The following is a 12,237-nucleotide window of genomic DNA, read 5'->3' on the forward strand; positions in this document are numbered from 1 at the left end:
TTTCAAAATAAGATAGGAGACGGAAGTATTTTTTTTCCAACTCAAATAGATGAATTTTAGTTGTAAATAATTATTTTATTTATTATTTATGTTAAATATCACGAACTATAAAGAATGAAATATTTAAATAAATAAAATAAAATTTACTTAAATGCTTTTTAATTTTCCCCAAACCCGGAAGTAAAGGGAACTTATGTACGCCGTTTTCCACGACCGTATTTAGTGTTTTGTTTTCGTTCGATATTTATTGTCAAAATAGCCCACATATTAAACCAAGAAACATAAATTAGTGAAATAAAAAAAGATTTAAAAAAAAACACACAATTATGTCACGAGGATATAATCACAGAAGGTTCAGAACCGCACAGACGATTTATTTTTAAAAGATAAACCGGATATGATTGCCTTCCTCCCAGGGTTCTACTTGACCACGCGAGGGGCCAGTTTGTGTGACGTAGACACCGGCGGCGAGTCGTCCCAAGTCCTTCCACATTCAGACGTTTTCTCGAAACTATGAGGAGAATGCAGTCTTCAAGGAGTGAGAGTGACTGGCAAGGACTGTTGAGCGAGGTGAGTGCGCCACGAATGCCCGTTGTTGTGCTAAGACACACGCGGGTATTCCTAATGAGAGACTCCCCTGAACATATGGAGCCAGCAGGTGGGAGTGATGCTCAACTTTTTTGGGGGCGGGGGAGACAATTCGAATATATGTACTTCTGTACGACTATTATATATGCCTCCAGCTGTTATTTGTTGTGCTCGAGCGCCATTTAATGTGCTTTATCTTCACTTTGCACTCCTGTGCTGCGCTGTTTGCCTTGCCCCTTGCTGACCAGGTAACCATTGTTGACATTTGCACAGTCACGTGACCAATATCGTCAGTGCATTTATACATATAACGATCAGAGAAGTGTCGAGGAGCCATAAATTGTACTTGAGGATGCGTCCTGTTACTTTGGTATAGCTTGACTCAAGTGAATGTAAAAAGTAGTCCTTCAAATTATTACTTGATTGAGTATTTGGTTAAAAAAAACAACTAGTACTGAGTAACTCATGTGATTGAAAAAATATGTTCCATTAAAACTATTCTGACAAGTACAATTTTTCCAAAAAGTTACTTCTTCAGTAATTGTAACCGAGTAAATGTAGCTGGTTACTCCGCACCACTGGTAATAATATTAATCAAACGTGGTCAAAGTACTTGCACTCTGTACTTGAGAAGTACTGATGCTTGTGAGGAGAAAAAAAAAAAAAAAGACTCAAAAAGCATAAGAAAAGTAGAAATACTGATTTGACTCCTTTAGCAAAAGTAAGGAGTAGAAAGTACAGATATATGCTTTAAAATGTCGGGAGTAAAAGTAAAAAAAAACTCCTCAGAAATATCACTACTCGAGTAAAGTACACGCACACAATTTCCCTTGTGTGTTTTCTGCTAGTTCCTGGTGTGTAAGCGCAAGCTGGAGAGCAAAAAAGAGGCCCTCCTCATTCTGTCCAAGGAGCTGGACACGTGTCAGCAAGAGCGAGACCAGTACCAGCTGATGGCCAACCAGCTCCGAGAGCGCCACCAAGGGCTCAAGAACAAGTACAGGGACATCATTGTGAGTGTGTGGGGGGGGGGGGGGGGGGGGGGCGTTTAAAAATAAAAACAATAAAATAATAATAATAATCCGCAGGTTTCTCACTTTTGTCGCTGACATTTTTTTCATGATTTAGGACGGTGACCCGTCTTTACTGCCGGAGAAACGCAATCAGGTAAATCCCAGATTAGCGCTCGTCTTTGTGATAATGTTACCGGGGGCGTTTCTGTAAACAATATACCTTGCTGGTATTATTACTTTTCTCATGTAACCGATACACATTCCCACTTACCACTTAAATGTTTGACATTAAATCTAAGTCTAAAAATAGACGCGCACACGCATGAATGGATAAATAAAAGTAGCGAACGGCATGTCGATCATTGTAACGGAGTAAAAGTATCGATCCTTCTTCACATAAATACTCAAGTAAAAGTAAAAAGTACTGTTTATCGAAAATCTTGAGTAAATGTGACGGAGTAAATGTAGCGCGTTACTACCCACGTCTGGTTTTCTTAAGAATATTTTGCTACAGTACATGTGTGCATAATAACTGATCACAGTGATTTGTATTTTAAGGCACAAAACTTTAAGTTACAGGTATTTGGAACTGATAGAGTATTGTACTTGAAAATTAAATCAACTTGTGAAGACCTAGAAATTAGTACCACTCCGATTTCTGTTGTAATACCCAATGTCTTGAATATTTTTTCATTTTGAAATTTACCTGCGGGCCGCATTGTACCAACCTCGTGGGCCAATTTTGGCCTACAGTCCGTATGTTTGACGCTGATGGTCTCACGCAGGGGTGTCAAACAAATTTTTGTCGCGGGCCACATTGTCGTTACGGTTTCCCACAGAGGGCCGTTATGACTGTGAAACCATAAAAATCTTTAATCGCCTCATCATATTTACACACGAAATGCATGAACTAGTTTTGGAATCAGAAATCAAGGGTAATGGGTTTTTCAACTATTATTAATGTTTGGTAACACAAAAATGCCTACAATATCGCAACGTTATCATTTATGATGTATGACAATTTGAAATTTTGGTACTGATTTTAACAAGAATCATGGAAGTTGACACACATGATTTTGCCTTTGCGGGCCACATAAAATCACGCGGCGGGCCGGATCTGGCCCCCGGGCCTTGAGTTTGACACCAGCAGTCTAACGCATTATCATTGCTTTGTCATTGATATGGGTCAATGTCAGTCATCTCAGTTGTGGCCTGGCGTGTAGCGGCGTCTCTGAATGTTTGCCTTGGTTCCTGTAGGTGAACCTCGCCCAGCTGCTGCGAGACTCTAAGGAGCGCGCGAGGCAGCTCGGCGAGGAGGTCAAGGAGCTGAATCAGCGGCTTCTGGAGGCTCAGGGGGACAACAAGGTGAGTGGAGGCGGCACGCGCTTCCGGCCTCGTCCGCGCGCTGTTGCTGAAACTGGAAAAATGTCCTCCTCCTCGGCGGGGTCAGCTCCTGCGAATGACGATCACTCGACAGCGGCTGGGCGACGACGAGGTTGGCGCGCGCCACTTCGCCGCGCACGAACGTGAAGATCTGGTCCGACGGCTGGAGAGGGCCGGCCATCAGGTTGGTCTCGTCCCCATCTCCATCTTTTTGAGCCTGTATATAGGGTTGTGGTTTACGGTCCGCTAGATGGAAGAGATGGAGCACAACGCAAAGGCACTGGCGGACGAGCTGCACGACGTGAAGGCGGAGCGCGGCGTGTACCGCGACAAGGCCGAGCGACTCAATGTGGAGCTCAACCACGTCCTGGGCAACCGGGACTCGCGCATCGTGGACGTGGATGCGCTCTGCATGGAAAACCGGTAACGCACACGCGCGCCGGTTCTCTATTTTGTTTTGATTTGAAAAGCACTTTTTTTTTTTTTGTCTCGGAAGTTATTTGCACGAGCGGTTCAAACAGCTGCAAGCGGAGGTGAACCTGCTGAAATCCAACATCATGAAGTACAAGGTAACGGCGTTTTTAGGCTGGTCAAGCTAAAGACAATGTACAAATAAAATGAATGCTGGAATGTTTGCAGAATGCGCTGGAGAGGAGGAAAAACTCCAGTGGTTACCAGAAGGCACACAGCAGTCCGGTCAAGGGGGTCCTCTCTGCCGAGCGAGGTAACACAACCACAAAACTTAGCGATGCACCGATACCGTTATTAATATCGGTAGCGCTGATACTGTACATCCGTCGACGCTGCCGCAACGCGGCATTTCGAGTAAAGAGATGGTGTGATAAAACGTTACTTCAGTGTCACAGTTTGATTTTACAACTTGTTGCATTCACGAGGAGCAGTCTTTTTTTTTTTTTACTTTTTTATTTCTTTACATAGTTAACAGACAGAGGTAATATTGCATCCTTTTTATACATCCATATGATCGTCGTCTCTTATCTATTACAATATGTATTCGTTTGATACATTGCCCTCTAGTGTTTGGGCTGAGATACTACATAACTGAAATGCGTGGCAAGACAACAGTTAAAATGTCAGTAACGACAAGTTCATGCTGAAAAAAGTGTATATTTGATCGGAATGAAACACATTTTCATCATAAGCATAGCACAATAAAGGGCATGATCAAGTATCGGTTTTCAGTAGAGGCGGGTACTTCAATGTTAGTACTGAAAAAAGGGGTATGTTAAGGTAATCGTTCGCCCCTGCTTTAGCTTTGGCCAATTCACAGGTCTGATATGATATAATTGTGAGTAAGTTGATGGATGAGCCGCTTTCAAATTCCAACCTTGTCGTCTGGTCTGCAGTGGAGGAGATGCTTCTGGAAGAGCAAGGCTGCAGCCTCCCGGCCACGCCGCAGTCCATTTCGGACCTCAAGTCGCTGGCCACGGCGCTGCTGGAGACCGTCCACGAGAAGAATCTCGTCATCCAGCACCAGCGGCACACCAACAGGTGACCACTCGCCCCGTTTGGTTGAGCATTTATTCGTTAATTTGTCCGTCGGGACCATCTACAGAAAACGTGCAACTTAAGAGTAGATTGTGGTTTTATAGCTAATTTCCATATGCAGTCCATGTGGCAGTTACAAATAAATTTAAGAGTAGAAAAGTTCTGTTATAAATGGGAATTTTAAGGTACTCGAATGCCCCTCGCATGTGTCAAAAAATGGGTGTCCAGGATCAAAGGCCAAGAACAAGTGGGACCTGTTCCAAGCAAAGGAGCAGCAGACCATCTCTAGCATCCTGGGAGTAGTCCCAGGGTCGAGGCACTGATCAGAGAAGCTCGGCTCGTCACCACCGATGACGTCACCGATGACGTGTCATCACTGATGACGTCACCCATTATAATCTAATACATATTTTGAAAATGTTTAGTGTTTAGTGGTGGTTCCCCTTCAAAAGCAAGAAATTCCATCACAGCTCTATGCTTCTGACGGGCATTCGACAGTGACCACATTTCCAAAATGGCTGACAGGAAGAACAGAGGCCTTAAAAAAAAAAAAAAAAAAAAAAGTGCATTACTCAACTACGATACGCAAATATACTCGCATAGGTTATATTACTTACACACATCTTGTGCCTCCGTTAGAATCCTCGGGAACAGAGTTGCCGACTTGGAAAGGAAGCTGAAGACGTTGGAGGTTGCTGGTTTTTGGAGTCTTCCAGGTGCGTCTTTTTTTTTTAATATATATATATATATATATATATATAAGCCAAAAATCAACAAGCGCACATTTTTCCCGATTACACAATTTTGGTGTGTCTTTCTCTCCCCTTTGCACTGGCTGCATCTCAGGTCTGACCTACCGCGTTTCCGTGGGAATTGGGAGTATGTATTCCTTCTGTGTCGCTTCGTGTAGCCTTTCAATGTCATCTCTCCGTTCACCATCTGTCAACTCGGTTTACCGTGCGTCAACTCCATCCACCATCAACTGAGCAGTTCCCCGTCTCCCCACTGGAGCGCGGTCTTGTGCCGCGGAGAGAGGGGGCTGCCCGCTTGTCACCAGGCAATCATTCTCAGCCATAAAACTGACAAGCGTCCATTATGGAAAATGATTGCCCACATTACAAACACATTTAGGGGGAATGTGGCGTTATTAGGGGATTTGTAGGCGCCCCAAAGAGAGGTGTGGGGTTGATGTGTATTAAACAGGACGGAATGGAACAGGCAAACTATTTGTTTGGCGTGAAAAGCGCATGATTGACATCCCCCCTCAGCGGCCAATCACCCCAAAACAAAAGCATTTGCGCACATCCATTTTTGGGTGTTGTTTTGTGGCGCAGGCCTCACACTTGAATGGTTTGTCGTAAAGGTTGATGGGCACATTTGGCCCGTTTGTGTGTGTTTGTGACGCCATAAGCAGCATATGGTGTCAGGCCAAGAGGCGTGCAGCCATCACTAATGAAGACAGATGACGGGGACGTTGAGGCCACTTTTGACGAGGGCGCAGCCGCACTTTTATGGTGGTGACGCGAATGCCGGGGTGCGCACTTACAGATTTTTAACACCTTAAAAAAAGATTTTTCCAATGACGAAAGATTGCCACGTGTGTTTTTGTAGTGCGTAATGTACTAATATATAAGTGATTCCCAACCAGTGTGTATTGCGCTATCATCAGATTTGTCGCAGGAAATTATCCAATTTCACTTAACACATTCACTGCCATTGACGGCTTTAAAAGTCAAATATCCATGTTAACTGGGAAGGCTGCCAGTGAATTAGTTAATTTGGCCAAAATTTATTTAATCGCTACAAATAATGTATCTTTTGTTCATCGATCTATGCCAGGGACGTATCGTGATACACAGAACAAATACAGTTCCTCTAGATGGCTGAAGGTACGCTTAACTAGTATAGCCACCTGTTGCCATTCAGGCTAAATATATATACTGTACCTGTTGACATTTTTAATAATAATAATAATAATTTCCTTTTTTTTTCACCAGTTAGGCAATTGAGAACAGTTTCTCATTTACATTGCAAGGCAATTTGGGGTTTAGAGTCTTGCTCAGGGCCACCTCGACAGTGGACAGTCGAAGTCGGGATTCAAACCGCCGACCCTTGCGGTCAGTGGATGACCCGCTCTAGCAACTGCGCCAGATCACTTGTTTGGTTTGGATTTTTCTAATGTGAAATATGTAACTTGGCTCGATCATGTTAGGGAAAAAAAAACTGCTTCAGATGACCAAAACAGCGTATGACACACCTAACCATATCCGTCGTAGTACCAAGACTGACCTCTGAGAGGCAACGTGTTGCCACGGGGCATCCGAGACTGACGGCAAATACAAAAAAGAAGAAAGAGTAGTACTAGAAGAAGACAAAGTAACGGGAAACTTACCCGGTAACAACATTGTGGTTACAAACTTTCCTCCATTGTGGCAGAGCTTCACGTCACTTCCTAATTGGCTGTCGCTCGTTTTGACATCACAACGCTTGACGTGGCAACACACAGAGGCTGAAATCTGATTGGACAAAAAGAAAAAATTAAATGGAAGCAGTGTAGCTAAGAGACACGCCGCCAAATGAACAGAACAAACTTTTGGGAATAAATAAATACAATTTCTTGGAAAAAATTGGTGTTGTAAATGTAGGTCAGGAGAGAAGGTGAAAAGCTCACCACTGCGTGTACCCCGTTTAAATAACGTGTTGTACTCGCAGGAACTCGGGACGAGGCGACATCCAACGAGGGCCACCCGCCGGGGCTTTATCCGATGCAGGCGGAGTCTCGGCAGCCCCGTCTCCCCGCAGGTAAAGCGAGTAATCGCCCGTAAAGCCGGCCCGCTGACGAGATGGCATCAAGAGCGCCATTAGCCCACGCGGCCATCGCCTCTGCCGCCTTGTCTCCTCATTGGCGCGAGTTGCCCAAATGCCATGGCATTTTGAAAATGGGAGGCAAATTCTCGCCCGCTGACATTCAGAAACTTCTCTTGAAAGACGACTGAGTGTGAAATGTGTGCAGAAGGCGGAGGGAGGGGGCATAAATATGGATACCGGATGGAAAGTAACGCTGTCTGCGGGGCCTTTGAGAGTCTTTAACCTTTTTTTTTTTCATGCCTGTCCACAAATATGGGTCAGTAATCCCCCAAAGTGCGGCCACATTTTGGCAAAGAGGCAGAACTAAGCTGTTGCTGTCACACGTCCCCTTGTCACTGTCACTGCGGCTATATTTAGACTGTTGCCATGGAAGCGCTCCGGTCACAATCGAAATAACATGCTCTATATTTATCAAAGAGCGAGCGTTCGCTTTGCATTCGGGGCAAGGGGGTTGGTGGCCCCTCAGAACCAGCAGATTCAATTAATTGTGCTGCTCCTTCTGGTGTTCTCGCCTTGGCCACCGGGGGCAGTGTAATACACAGGCCCCACTAATCGGAGTTGCAATAACATTGGTCGTTTTCGCAGAGGATAAAGAATATATCCCTCTCAGTATTGTTATGTTGCCTGTCTACATGTGTTGCCCGTTTGTGTTGAAATATCCGTTTTGCAAAGGCTCATAACACTGCGATGATCAATGCTAATCAAAAGCCCGTTGATGGCATTTTCCATTATTTGTTAGCATGAAGCTAGCGGGGCATTCGTAAGGCTACGTTTTTTTCGGTTTTTAAACACTCAACGTGTAATTCTCTTTGTTTTATCTTTAGTTTTATAGTAAACCTCAACTGGGAGTGGCATTGAACAGCTTGAAGCCTCTTTTTTTGATGAATTGTTAACTTTCTGCCAAACTTTTCCTTAATGTGAAGTGAGTTAAGTTTGCTCGCAACACAAAATGGAACCAAGTGACTGGTGGCTTGTAACTTGAAAAAGGATACATTTTGTTTTTAAATGACCAGTGGTTGCTTCTTCTCCCTCCCAGTGTTATCACACGACACAAGTTTCCATGAATCATTGTGGGAGTGCCACACGGCTAGTAGCGACCTTGGCACAGATGGCGCGCCACAGCTGGCGGCGGTGCAGACGAACGGGATTGACGGCAGAGGAGGAAACCCGGCGACCTCGGCGGAGGAACATGGACCGAGTCCCGTGGAGGAGGCGGGACGGGAGGCCGAAGAGGAAGACCCGGCGGCGACCGTGGAGGAGGGCGAGGAGGCGGCAGTAGCGCTGGACGCCTCGCCCGGCCGGTCGCGACTTTCCTGGCAGAACCGCAACTCCCAGGATGCACTGGGATACCGCTTTGAATCGGACTTGCCGAACATGTGCCAAGTGGACATCCGATTGTGTCATCACGTGGCGTGATGTCGTAGTTCAGTTCCTCCGAGAACATAAATAGCAGTGACGACTCTGCGTAACTTCCGCTAACAACCCGGGCTAAACGTAGCTCATAGCTCCTCCCCAACATACAAAGATGTTAAATAGGGATGTGTCACTTCAACGTCTTGACACTTTTCTATTATCCAGTGCTTTGGCGCCATCTTGTGGCATTTTAGGTTGTTCTAGAAAGGTGACAAATGCCAGAATGGGAGAGTTTTTCCGCAAATGACAGAGTAAAGGTCCCCCGCCCCCAAAAAAAACACAAATAGGTGACTTTGTGAATTGTCGAACACTTTCATCTTCCTCTTGAGGGACGCGAATGAATCTTTTCCGTCCGTGTCTATTCACGAGCCATTTCAGTGTGCCTTAATGTTGACTTCCACCAAGACGCGCCGTACCCAAATCCCACCTGTTCCGTCTCCGAGCCGACGCCCACCTCGCACAGTGAGCCGGCGGCGAGCCCCTCGTCCCCTCCCCCTCCCCCCTACAACACCCTCCAGTCCCCCGCACGCAGGTGACAGCTGGCCTCTCCACGCAAAACACCAGAATCCATGAAGTGCTTACGCGGCGCAACTTCCTATTTTTAATCCCCACGCCACGAAATAAATTGGAGCGGCGGTGTGAACCCGGCGCCAGCCAGCTGATTTGGCACGCCGCTAAGAATCTCTTTCCTCCCCGAGGAGTGCAAGTTCCTAAACCAGATGGAGGGTGAACTAATGAAGTTGTAAGACGATATCAGCTCTCTTTTGGATTCCTCATCAGGAATTTTTGCATGCCTTGAAGACAGCGAAGGAGATTTACAAAAACAAAAAACAAAACAGCATTTTGGCAAGATCCTGTAAGGAGCTCTTGTGGGCTTGTGTGACATACATCAAGTCACCGTTTCCTGCTAAGATGTCTGACAACAACATCCGAGCTCGCAGTATGAATTGAATGGAAAAGTTGTGGGGAAATATACTTAAAAAAAAAATAAAAAAAATGTTGCAATAAAAGGACAAAAAAATGTCTCAGAATGAATAGCACAGTTTTCTATGTATTTATTCATTCATCTACCGAAGCAGACATGACTATTTTATTTATTTGAAAATATTGTGACCAAATATATATTTTTAATGCAACTAATTGTATTATATATTTCATTAAACTCCTGCAGCCATTTCATTTTTTAAAATACCGTGACCAAATATTTTTGATAAATGTAACAAACTAAGTTGTTTATATTTTTTTATTTAATTAAGCAGGTGCAACTATTTAATTTTATACAATATAAAATATTGTCAGAAAATATCAATATTTTTTCAATGCAAGTAATTTCTTTATATATTTCATTTATTATTTATCCTATTTTATTTCTTCAAAACACTGACCACATATTTAAGTGCAACTCATTTTATTTTTTGGTTATATATTTAACCAAGGAGGTTAAACTATTTCATCTTGTTGAGCTGAAAATATTGTAGCCAAATGTATATTTTAAATGCAACTAATTTCATTTGTTACATTTTATTATATTATTAATTGAGCGTGTGCATCTGTTATTGAAAAATATTGTGACCAAATATATTAACATATTATTTTAATGTTTATATATATTTAGATTTATATATATTCAAGCAATGGAAGATTAGAATCACTGAAAACTAGAATGGGCTAACTCCATTTTGTGCAGAAATTAATAGAGAAAATGCATCTTTCAGATGAATACTGGTCTAAATCAAGGTTAAGTTCCGATTTTGACATATAGAGGGAAGTTCTTTATTCCACTTTTTCAGCACTTTTGCTAATTGTGCAACACTGGGCCAACTCCCATTTGCAAGATTTGCTTTGAAACATCGCAGAAAGGGAAGTTCGGAGATTGGTGGAAGACTCAGAAAGTAAGTAGTGCTTTAGCTTGTGTCATTTATCATCTTTCATGAAATACTGATAAATTTGATGCATCTTTGAACTTGGAGCACGATTGCATTCCACTTTCTCTAATCCCAGTTTATTTCGTTTTTATTAAGGCAACCTAGATGATACTATCCAGGATCCCGCCTGTGAAACTGAAGATGTTGACTGTACCTCAATTGTGGATAAAAATGCAAGCAATATGATCCAAGTCCAAATGTCTGTAAAAATGCTTTTTTTTTTTTATATGGAAGTTCATTTCATTAGTTCATTTTTTTTTTTTAATGATTCAGTCCAAATGTTTCCCATCGTTTTATTTTCACTGCTAGCCTCGCACGTTTTTTTTTTTTTTTTCCCCTTCGCTTTTTCTCACAATTTCATGACACCGACGAGACCAGCCGGCGGGTCACGGCGATGCACGCGGGCTGGGATAAGTGTGACCGCCGTCATCGTCATCATCTGGTCAAAGGTTGAAAAGATGAGCGATGAGCTTTTCGGAGGCCGCGCTTTCCCAGCTAGGGTTAATGACTCCAGCGAGCGGCTGATTCTTTTTCTTCTTTTGTGATGGCTCCTCACCCCAGTGTTCCGGTGTCTCGGGAGATGCCTGGAGGCCCCCGCAGCTTTTGGGGCGCAGACTTGACAAGCGCAACTTTCTGCTCTGCTGCTGACAGGCCTTGTTATTACCTGCCATAATAGGGCAGTGGCGCCTGAGCGAGTGAAACAGGCAGAGCTTGTCACTCATCTTTTTTTTTTTTTTTTTTATATACATTCACAACAGAAGGTGAACAAAAAGCCTGGTAAACTCTCCTGCTAAATAAGTAGCATAACTGAATATGAAAACAGAATAAAACTGATTACTCATTACTACTAACTTCAAAATACTAAATTTCAATTTAAAATATGAAATGAATTAATGAGGTAAATGACAATGTTTCTTTGAATCCTACCTGAGGACCAGTTGTCCTAAGTGTGCACTTTTGAGGACCATTTGTCCTACAAACATTTCTGCTGAGTCATATAGCTCACTTTTTTTCTCTTCCTCTAAATGGCTAACAACTAGGTTCTCGTTAGTAACAGGCTTGTATGCATTAAGAACTTGAGACACAACTTTAGAGCATAATCCCAACTATTTAAAATATCCATCCATCCATTTTCTGCACCGCTTATCGTCACATATTTCTATGATAAAACAATTTTTTGACAATACAAGGAAGACACATCCACAGAATCATTAACTCATTCACAGCCAGCCTTCCCAGTTAATGGATATTTGACTTCTAAAGCCGTCAATGGCAGTGAATGTGTTAAAATGAAGTTTATGTGGTCATCAAGAGCTATTTCGTATTTTATATACTATATACAAATCACTTTTACTCCAGTTAGTTTGTCTCACGATGACTATTATTTAACAAGTCTATGTTTTTGTATCGTTCGTGTACATGGATTAAATGAAATTTCAAGGATGAGATGAGAAAATGTCTTCCAATACTTGAATGACCTATATATTGTTTCTCAACTGATTTTCACTGGTTATAGGTGCCCCCCCGCCCCCCGCCTCCTT

General features: G+C 43.1%; 1 protein-coding gene and 1 long non-coding RNA gene across 3 annotated transcripts; one reads left to right on the top strand and one right to left on the bottom strand.

Annotated features, from left to right (window-relative positions):
* The first annotated feature begins 12 nt into the window (after positions 1–12).
* Positions 13–9,806, top strand: ccdc149a (coiled-coil domain containing 149a). Of its 2 annotated transcripts, XM_061763153.1 has the most exons (13): positions 13–570; positions 1,437–1,598; positions 1,714–1,752; positions 2,856–2,963; positions 3,049–3,165; positions 3,232–3,404; positions 3,478–3,550; positions 3,621–3,705; positions 4,349–4,493; positions 5,130–5,206; positions 5,337–5,369; positions 7,203–7,292; positions 8,395–9,806. In XM_061763153.1, the coding sequence occupies exons 1-13, from the start codon at positions 514–516 to the stop codon at positions 8,772–8,774; spliced, it is 1,539 nt and encodes a 512-aa protein (XP_061619137.1). In that variant the 5' UTR covers positions 13–513; the 3' UTR covers positions 8,775–9,806. The 2 variants fall into 2 exon arrangements, with proteins under 2 accessions (XP_061619137.1, XP_061619138.1); XM_061763154.1 differs by lacking the exon at positions 5,337–5,369 and having other exon boundaries at positions 33–570.
* LOC133472420 (uncharacterized) lies at positions 3,929–7,300 on the bottom strand. Its single transcript, XR_009786703.1, has 4 exons — positions 7,162–7,300; positions 6,883–7,006; positions 5,108–5,212; positions 3,929–5,028 (listed from the first exon to the last, which is right to left on the bottom strand). It is a non-coding gene; the product is annotated as an uncharacterized LOC133472420 (long non-coding RNA).
* Positions 9,807–12,237: the final 2,431 nt, after the last annotated feature.

This window comes from Phyllopteryx taeniolatus, chromosome 23 (genome assembly GCF_024500385.1).
Source record: "Phyllopteryx taeniolatus isolate TA_2022b chromosome 23, UOR_Ptae_1.2, whole genome shotgun sequence".
NCBI lineage: Eukaryota > Metazoa > Chordata > Actinopteri > Syngnathiformes > Syngnathidae > Phyllopteryx > Phyllopteryx taeniolatus.

Coding starts and splice junctions, on each gene's coding strand:
- ccdc149a (XM_061763153.1), top strand. CDS start 514: ATGAGGAGAATGCAGTCTTCAAGGAGTGAGAGTGACTGGCAAGGACTG. Junction 1,753..2,855: donor TGCCGGAGAAACGCAATCAG/GTAAATCCCAGA, acceptor TGGTTCCTGTAG/GTGAACCTCGCCCAGCTGCT. Junction 3,405..3,477: donor GCGCTCTGCATGGAAAACCG/GTAACGCACACG, acceptor TTGTCTCGGAAG/TTATTTGCACGAGCGGTTCA.